At 37.6% G+C, this 10000-nt stretch overlaps 1 protein-coding gene across 1 annotated transcript in view; it reads right to left on the bottom strand.

Annotated features, from left to right (window-relative positions):
- The window catches only part of LOC140926398 (uncharacterized), a 25497-nt gene that overhangs the window by 14671 nt on the left and 826 nt on the right, over nt 1–10000 (bottom strand). The window contains exon 2 of the mRNA XM_073376148.1: nt 2299–2522. Within this exon, the coding sequence (XP_073232249.1) occupies nt 2299–2522 (224 nt within the window). The remainder of the gene's footprint in view (nt 1–2298; nt 2523–10000) is intronic.

The raw sequence follows: 10000 nt of genomic DNA, 5'->3' as shown, positions 1-10000 counted from the left end.
CCGGGCCCCTGGGATTGGTATTGTTTGCAAGGTGGAGCGTTATCAAAGAATGGTCTGTTTTGTACCCTGGTAAAATATCAGCTTTTGAAATTGCCGAACTCAGACTATTACTCGTCAAGAAAAAGTCCAAGCGACAATGAATTTCGGGCTTGCTTCTTCTCCAAGTGAATCTTCTGATATCCGGATTGGAGACCCGCCAAATGTCGATAAGGTCTAGCGAATTTATTATGTTCTGAACTTCCTTCAAAGAATTTTTGTGAGTGGTCAGTCTTCCTCCCTTCTTATCATTTTGGACGTCCAATACTAGATTAAAATCGCCACCCAGGATAATGTCCTCGCACTCGAAAGAGAGGAGGTGGTTGAGAACGTTTTTAAAAAAATTCGGATTGTCATCGTTTGGCGCATAAATGTTTCCCAAGGTTATAGTCTTATTTTCAAGTTTCAAATCTACTAAAATAAATCTTCCATCTGGATCAGAAAATTGTTTCTTGATTTCGAATTGAAAATTGTTGTTAAACAGGATGCATACCCCTGCACTTGAGCTAGAAACACTACTAAAAATAGCTGAGAAGCCCCATTCTGATGACCACAGTCGTTCTTTTTCTTTGGTGCAGTGGACTTCTTGAAGAAAGAATATTCCAAATTTTTTCATTCTAAGCCAACGAAAGGTTTCTCGCCTCTTAAGGTTGTTGGATAAGCCCCTCACATTAAGAGAACAGATTATCAATTCGTCAATTGGGAACTTGTTGATGATTAAAAGTAGTGAACTGGAATGCAGAAACAAAATGCAAATTACGATAGTTAACACTTCGTAGGACTGAAAAATATTTTCTACTGACCGAAAAACCAAAACAACGGCTACACTGGAAACATAAAACTATAAACAAAAACAAAAAAAGGTAAAATTTAAACGGCTTAGGGAGAACATACCTTCAAACAGAAAGATCGACGAATCCGGAAAGGACGGAACGCCAAATAGTTTAACTTTAGAACAATATACAAAAAGGAAAGAATCCGTTGTGTGCAAACGGCGAAGCAAACGTGGAGTACTATAGCTAGTCTCGGTCTTAAAGGTTGCAACAGCAATTAATGCAAAGGCAACTGAGAAAAATCGAATTACACTGATCTGAGTAAAGAAAACTTCTACGAGCGTGTAGATTCAGCTGCAGGTTTAAGTTCGTCGGGTATGTTACCAACATGATAAACGTTATCATTTATTACTAGATTTCTGTCCACTACTTTCGCGCTCATGCCTTTCTTCCGCGCTATGAACATCGCTTTAATTAGTTCCTTTCTTTCAAGCTGTATCGCCTTTGCATAGTCTTTAGTTATATACGCGGCTAGATACCCCGTCGAGTGTCTCAATCTTCCTTTCGCTTTAAAAACACGGTCCCTATCTTCCCGGCAGAGAAAACGCGCAATGATGGGCCGGGGATGGTGATGGGAGTCCTCAGGCGAACGTGGCTTACCGACTCTGTGGACAGCTTAAAAGTATATATTCTGTGTGTTTATGTTCAACCCGTTCTCGACGATATCATAAACGGTGTCAGTGCAGTTCTCGTGTTCTTGCTCCGGTATATTCATAAATCGGAGATTCTCTCGGCGAGAGTAGTTTTCCAGTGCGATGATTTTTTCCTGTTCCTCGGATAGCTTCGTATTTAAAAGGTTGATTTGACTCTCCTGCAGAGCAATTTTTGCTTTAGCGCTTTGTGAAACACCATTGTCCTGGAGGTGTTTTTCCAAACTTTCTTTATGTTTCTTTCGGAATTCTGCCTGTATTTTTAGTTCATCTTGGAGATCTTTGATTGTGTCCCACGCCGCGTTCAATGATGTTTCCATATCATCTACTGCCGATTTTACTTTCTCAATTTCTTCGTTGAGTTCATGTCTAAGACATGATAACTCGGATTTTAGACTGCCGAAGAGGTCTTCCTTTCGAGATTCCAAGTGACACAACTTATCCATAATGTCGCCGAGTGAGACGTGATGGTCGTCCTTACCTGGCGTCCCATCGCGGAGCAAGCGTTTCGGCGATGGTTGATATTGTGAAGAAGATGAACTCGAAGAACGTGTTTCACGTTGATTCCGTTTAGACATTGTTTTAAAGATGATTATATGATCAGAGGGTGTTTATATAGCGGCGTCTGTCCCTTTCCGAATGAAGGAATCAGAGAGAGATTTTTTTGCGACTGTCGGCCATCATGCTCTTCCCAGTCCCCAAGCTTAAATTATCTTAGCACATGGGGACATCAGCTGATCGTCCTGGTAATACTCAGTCACAACTTGTAGTTTACTTACCAGGAGGACATTGGGTACACTCTTTAATGACGTCTCTAGAAGAAGAAACCATATATGTTCCCAAAGGACACGGAAGAAAGAGAGAAAACTCCTGGTAAAGTTCCTTGACTGTCTCTATCGGGTAGTAACCTGATCCAGAGAGGGCGGAAATGAAGAATGGTCCTATGTAAGTTATTTCCCAGGTTTCGGCTTTGATTGCCTGTGCTTTATAATTAACAGGATTCCTGGAACAACAAAAAAATAATTAAGCAATCTCTTTACATTTGACGACTTTCCAGAAACGACAAAAACAAAGACAAACTCAAAAACAAATAAAACAAACTTTTATAATGTCTCTGGGTGTTCTTATTCCGAAATGGACGACCACAAAATGGACTTGACAGACTGCTCTTGAATAGTTGCTAGAATGCTTTAAAAGCATGAACATGACGCATGCAAGTGTAACTATGCTTCACTGGAATGATACGATGTTAATTCTTAAACTGGTATTTTCAACACTAAACAGATGGCTTCGACTAATAACAGGTAAGAAAAAATACAAAATATAAGATGAATAAAAATGAGTGTACAATTTAGAGTGATTATACTTAACCGATCTTAACCCTTGAAGAAAGCAGTAAGATGCTACGCAGTATCATGTACTTAATCCATTACCTTATTTCAATCCATACCTCTTATTAGCCGGGTTTTTGGTCTTTACCGTAAATCGATCGAAAAAAAAATTGAGGATCCGACCGAAAAAAACGAGGCTAATAAGATGTTTATTATAAGGTTTCCTATTAGGGGAACCGGAAACAAGTGCTGGACTACCGATTTGGCAGTCATTTTACAGGCGTCACATTATAAAAGTTTTAATTAAATCACGGAAACAATGGTATATTGCAGAGGCTTCCAACAGGAAGTAAAATCATCGTGGAAATCTACCATGCTGAAAACGTTTATTTGTCAAAGCTAAAAGCACTGTAAGTATTGGCTCGCCAATGTGATGCTGGAGTCTTCTGTCTGGCTCGAAGTCGCCTCCATCTTCCTTTCAATGGTATTCGAAAGAAACATGTAAGATGATACAAGATGATCAGGTGCAGGTATGTTTGCTATCATATTATTTGTCGAAGGAATCACTCGAGCTCGTTTTCTCTTAGTCTAAACGTCTCGAACCCTGCCAGTCGATGTTCGTGTTAAAATTTTCAAGCAACGCACTAGAATCCTCTTCTTCGATAGGACATCGGCCTCATTCACAAATAAACACAGCCTAAAATATCAAGGTACGAAGTCAACATCCGAGTTCTTTTTTTTTTAGATAACGAGAATTAGAGCTGCATGGAAACTGAGAATTTGCAGTTTTGAAATTTTGGTCCATATAGCAAGTTACGGACTGCCCAACTTAACCAGTCGCGAGGCGAAAACAGCGGACTTAGCCGTATAATATTAATATTTAAGCAATAGACCACACTTTCTCTATATGGGTTTACCGGCGTGAAAACCCGTGTTCTCTCGTGTTCTCCCAACATCCCGCGGTACTACTGGTTCAAATTCCGTGCAGAGTTGTTGTTTTGCTCATAAACCTATTGCTTTTTGATGTTCCGTTGCTAGCTGCCGCCGTCTTGGTTTCGTAAGGTCACGACTAATATAACTATGCCGGCAGTCAACACAAAGACAAAGTGATCGCTTACGCAGTGTTGTCATCTACGGGAATGAAAACATGAGTTCAAACTGAACTGATTAACGTAATTCCATAAAGTAACTAGCTTAGAAGGTAAATGAGTCAAATAAACAACTGACAGTGCTGTTCACATCGAATTATTCAACTTTTACCAACTCACATATCTTCCACAAAATATTTACATAATGTCGCTGCCAAAGAAACTTTGGAAAAATCATGTCTGCGTCATACGTAATTAAATGTAAAGTAAACAGCCGCATATAACAACCTACATTTTGTACGGCACTTTTAAAGTCTGCAAATTAGGTTCTTTTGGCAATCTAGGCTATATCGGTTCTTAGTTAGGTTCAATTTTGCTGAAGGAGATAATATATTTTTTATTAACGGAATAAAAAAAAATGGGTTTGATCCTTAAAAAAAGTATACATTCACAATTGTGTTATTGTAACCCTAACAAAATTGATCACCGAATTTATATACAGGTTGGTACAGTACGTTCTCCTTATACTTAAATTTACAATTAAATTGTTTCTCATAATAACCCACAGGTTGTTGTATTTTTGGGTAGTAAAGTGACAATCTTCAGGTTCTTAAATGCGGGTATTTACTGTTATGTCTACTAACAGGTAAATTCTGCAATTTTGTGTGTCGTCTTTTGAAGAGTATAACAATGTACCAAGTGTTCTGTTCCCTATTATAAACCTAAACAAGGCACACACAAAAAATATTGTCATACATAATCATCCCCATTGTCATTGTCATTATCATCAACATCATCATCATCATTATCATCATCATCTTTTTATTACCGCAATAACGCGAATGGAGCCGTAGGCTGCTAAAACCAACTTAAAATTCACCGCCGCTTCGTTAACGTGGGAAATGAATGTTACCGTGGTGCGTTAATCACAATCGCGAAAAATGTTTTTCACGTGTGAGAAAAATGATGCGTCCAACAAAAGCCAAACACAGGTGTGTGAGGCCTAGTTCAGACGCCGTACTTTTCATGTGCCGAACCTAACTGAATAAGTTCGACTTTGGAGCGACACTGGCGCGACATCTGATTCAGACGGCGTACCGTGTGTCGAACCTAAGTTAAGTTCGACAAAAGTTCGACAGACCCTGTCGAACTTAACGCTTTTGCCGCACCAAACTAAAACTGCCATACCAAATTGATTCAGACGCCGCTCTTTTGCCGTACTTAATTTATCAGTTAGGTTCGGCACATGAGTGGAGCGGCGTCTGAACCAGGCCTGAGTTTCGCGCCAAAAATTCGGGCCTTTTGAAGCGCTTATCCGCACTAGCTTGCAGCTTACAGCGTCATCGCTTTGCGAGTGGCTTCGCAGACATTCAAAAGAAAAGATGCGGTAAAGTAGAGGTTTCTCGTAGAAACGTGTAAAACAACGCGGAAATTGGATTGGAATAGTTTTGTATATTTCACCATCGATTAGGAAAATTGGAAAGAGCCGGCAAAACAACAACGATAGCCGAAAAAAAAAAAAAAATAAAACAAACAGAATGAGACGTAAGCTTGCACTTGTACTTTGTATCGGAGCTAAGCTTAAGCCATATGCGTCTGTTTATTTTCAAACCTATCATTTTAGTCCAATTTGTTCAATATTATTTGGACGTACATTCTGAAAAAAGTTAATATTACTCCATTTCTTCGTTTTCTTTGTCATTTCGCGGTGTGTAGCGGCATATTTTGGCATTTTAGGTTTTCATAAAGATTTGAAATAAAAGGCTGACAAAATGTTGAATGTCTCAATAGGTATATAATAAACACAATACCACATGGAAAGTGCTTTGTACGGCATTTACGCACTCGTTGTTTACTTTTTGTAAACAACGTTGTTTAAGTCGACAACCCGTGCGTAAATACCTCACGCCCGCACTTTCGACGAAGTATTCTACTTTAAGTAACAAGTCACTTTTTACTTAAAGTAGAATACTGGTATAGTGCATGATGATGCATGATGTTGACTATAAAATATGCCAATGATTCTAATATATATTCCTTTGACGATGAACACCGACAAAATTGAAAAACTCACTGCGCAAATTCCCATTCAGGAATAAAAGAAAAAAAAAAAACAACAACAACAACACACGAATGGATATCTACAGGCCATTTTCAAGACCGCGAACACCAATGATAGAATCCAGGCTTAATTTTTTGATATAGGTCCGTAGCAAGTATCTGAAAAACACAATTGGATTCGATTACTCCATACTATTTTGATTAATCAGCACCACATCTCGTGCGATACATGAGCTGCAAATAAGCAATGATTACTTACATTTCTAAAGAATATTGGCCAAGTCTAAATGCTCCTGGTTCTATCGTCATTATAGGGTTATCTGACAGCATTCTTTAAGGTAATTTAAAAAAAAAATGAATGAATGAATGAATGAATGATTGAATGAGAGAAGCAAAGAAAGAAATGATTTTCCTGTAATCATGAAATCAGTAATGCACACAGCATTCAGGAGGCAAACTTTGCACGTCGGTAGGAAAAACGGCATGGCGTGAAGTAGGTTTTTAAAAAGGAGTGATTTGGGGCAAAAAATAACGCGTTTTCGTTGTCATTTAACGAGAAGCTGACTTAAATAATGTGGGCATTTTAGCAGATTTTGCAATCAGCCTTACGCATGAAGAAGTGTTAATCGATGGTATATAAAATTTGTCACTGAAGAGTGAATCACACAAAAACTGATAACGTCAACGCAACATCATTATCCACTTCTGCTAAATTCAGAGCAAGACTGAGATAATCTATTCTTCATTGCTGCTGATAAATGGCTGAGAATTCCCCGACAAAGAACAATAATATCTAGAAACAGGGCTACTCACATCCTTGCAGTAAATTTAACGCCGAGGGACATCAGGGAATTAGCAAAGGTTCCGTTCGCTATATGCACTAAACTATTGGCGTTTAAAAACCTAGAGAAAAAAGAAGTTTTTATTCGTAACAAGGATATTTACTTAAATCGCCTCACTTGAAAAAGTGATATGGATCAAGAGAGAAACACAGTGCCAGTTGCACTGCATGAATAGGTTTTAGTTTAACCATATCTCCATTTTTTGACAGTGTGTTTAGTTTTTGGCACTTATAAATACTTTGTGATGTTTGAGTGTCAAAAAACCCTAAGCTTTTAGCCGTTTTTGAAAATAATTCCCATTACGCTTTTTTCTAAATGGTAGAAATACATTTAAACATATTTCATAGTTTCGACCATAAGACATTAGCAATTATATTAACTTTGAGCAGAAGCATAGAACCCCAAAGCGTATAACTCTGTTGCAATGGTGGGTTTTGTTAGGGAACCAATCAAAATGCACTTCCTTATATGGAATTACTGTCGGCGAGTGCCTGGGAAAACTTGTATCGCGATGTAAATGATGGACTGCAAAAAGCAATTACTGTTTTACGAGGTAATACTTGACGAAAAACGGAACATTATTCCCAAATGACAAGCATTGACTTCCTCCGAACAAGACAAAGTCAACTACTCGTGATATGCACTATAAGAGAAGTGATTTCTTGACTGAGTTGTCACTTTAAAAAACGGTTTTTGGGCGACCATTAGTCACTGGTAGCTGAACCCGAAAGACAAAATTGTAAAAAGTTCGTTGACGTCTTCGCTGAAGTGATGACTATAATAAGAAGAACGAAATGCAAGCTGTGTCTCACGATCATGTTTTCAATTAGTGTTATGAATGAACAAACAGAAAACAATAGTTGACAGACAAATTGCTTCTTGAAAAATTTCATTCGAAAACCCAAAAGTTTGCCGTTAAAAGCAATTCACGTAGCACTGACTGGATCGTGGATCCATTCACACAAGTAAATTCTTTTGAGCACATAGCAAAAAAGATATTAACACTAAATCTGCCTTTAATCGGGCGCATTTCCCAATTTTTCTTTAAAACGCTATCAAGAATATATAAAACGTCTAGGAAACATTTATAAATACATAAATTTTCTTTCAATAACGTACACTCCTTGAGCATAATGTATAAAATGTACCAGAAAATTCTCAAAAAACTTTGCTGACTTGGAAAAGGACAAGTACTCCGCCATGAAGGAAACAAGGCCGAAGTCCTCGAAGCTTAAAACTTTTCTTTGTCCCCAAAAAGAAAACAGCTTTTACATGTCACATGTCTAACCAAAACTGCCATACTTCATGTGTTCGCGTGCTGTACATGTTCTGAATGAATTAATAAAAATATCTACCCTCATGAAAAAAGAAAGATTCCGTTCCGACTTGTTCGCCTTGTACAACGCTTCTGCAAAGTTTACCATATCATTTTGTTTGAAGTCGCCATGCTGGTTTTGCTGAATCAATGAGAACAGAAGTTACAGATAACTCGTTTGCCGTGGTACTGAAATAGAGGATGATCTTTGTCGGTCAAACAGGCTGCAGATTTGTTTTGCTGATTTCGGCGAGAGGCTTCGCGATATTGTGAAGAAATGAAAACATACTTGTCTTACTTCGTAGCTGGTCGATGTTTTCAAGCCATACCGCTTAACTTTGTGTCTCTTTATGTTTTCTCAGGGTTGCATTTTATAGAAGCATAATTACTTTATCTTTTGTGCCATAAAACGATTTCTTTCGGTCGAAGACATACATGTATAAGCGTTACAAGCTCAAAGTTTTTATTCTTGAATTCTCTGATTCCATGCATATTTGGCCAAAACATTTCCGTGCTTCTGATTGGTCGGCTACGTCGGCTACAAGTCCTCAGCATGGTTGTAAACGGATAAGGGGAGTTTAGACACCACGGAGTTATATGCTTCTGCTTAGAGCTATCTCTTTACCACAATTGCAAATCCAAAGACGGTACTTGCAAGATTCCATTAGATTCTCCTTTTACTTAACCTAACGCTTTATTGTTGCGTTTGGCAATATTTAAGCAATCAAAGTAAAATTGCAACGAGATATGTCTCATTCTTTCAAATAAATGACAAAAAGGCTATTTTTTTTGCCAAATTTCTTACCTTTTTAGGCAAAAAATAATCGAAATATTCACACTTTAGAAGATCAATTTTAACTTAAGAACGTGTTGATTTCAGTTAAAATGTTTGGGTTGAAAATAAAATGATCAAATAATCGACCCTTACCTGTATATGAGAATAGAGTTTCTAGAGAAGAACTCATTCGATACAACGGGGATGTTGTTGTGTTGCAAAGATCTGAGAAATAAACGCAGTAGGGAAAAAAAATAAAGTTTTCTCGAGTTTGGTATAATTTAAAACAATTGAACAAGTTCACAATTTACTTAGTTTTAATTGTTCCATCTACACAAAAATTGGTAGTTTCCTACAGATTTTATCCATAAAAATTAATTAGTAAAGTGTTTATCTGTTTATTTACTAACTTGAGAAATTGTCAACTTAAATTTAACGTGTGTCTTTTCACCCAAACGTGATTCTAAAACTCTTCATTGTTTAAACCAAAACGTCTTGACAAGTAGTGCGGACCCTTACTCCAATACCATTCCTACTTTGTTTCGTTAGCTTAAACTTTTATCACGTCAGTTTTTAAAACTATTCTGCAAATAGAAATACGAACGCCTTCACTGGCCGGTAATGTCTACAAATTTTTGCAAGATTAGAAAGGGTCAGTCGCATTTTAGACAAACATTTAACGAATTTAGCTATAATGATAACTTACAATATGGAACATGTCAATGTCCACTTACAAGAACATTAGTTGATTTAGGGAAAAGAACAGTTTCCAAGGCAGAAAATCTATTTTGTTGTAAGATAGATCCCTAGGATGGAATTGGGAAAGAAACATTAACAAAAATCACTTTTATACTTATTCGCATAAATTAGGTAGGGCAAACCAACTGTCTTATGATAGATTCATGGATAATGTTGTGGAAGCAATGTGAGACGCTTGTTTTCAGTTTTTCATGTCCTGGGGAGGCTGTAAGTCCTGCGAGAATACGGAAAAGATACTTACTAGTTGGCTATCGCTAAGTGTCAACGAGCAAAGATTTTACCTATACGTGCGCGCTGTCCAATTTTTATC

Source organism: Porites lutea, chromosome 2 (genome assembly GCF_958299795.1).
Source record: "Porites lutea chromosome 2, jaPorLute2.1, whole genome shotgun sequence".
Lineage (NCBI taxonomy): Eukaryota > Metazoa > Cnidaria > Anthozoa > Scleractinia > Poritidae > Porites > Porites lutea.
Note: the sequence above shows the minus strand (reverse complement) of the source record. Positions and strands in the feature narration are given on the sequence as shown.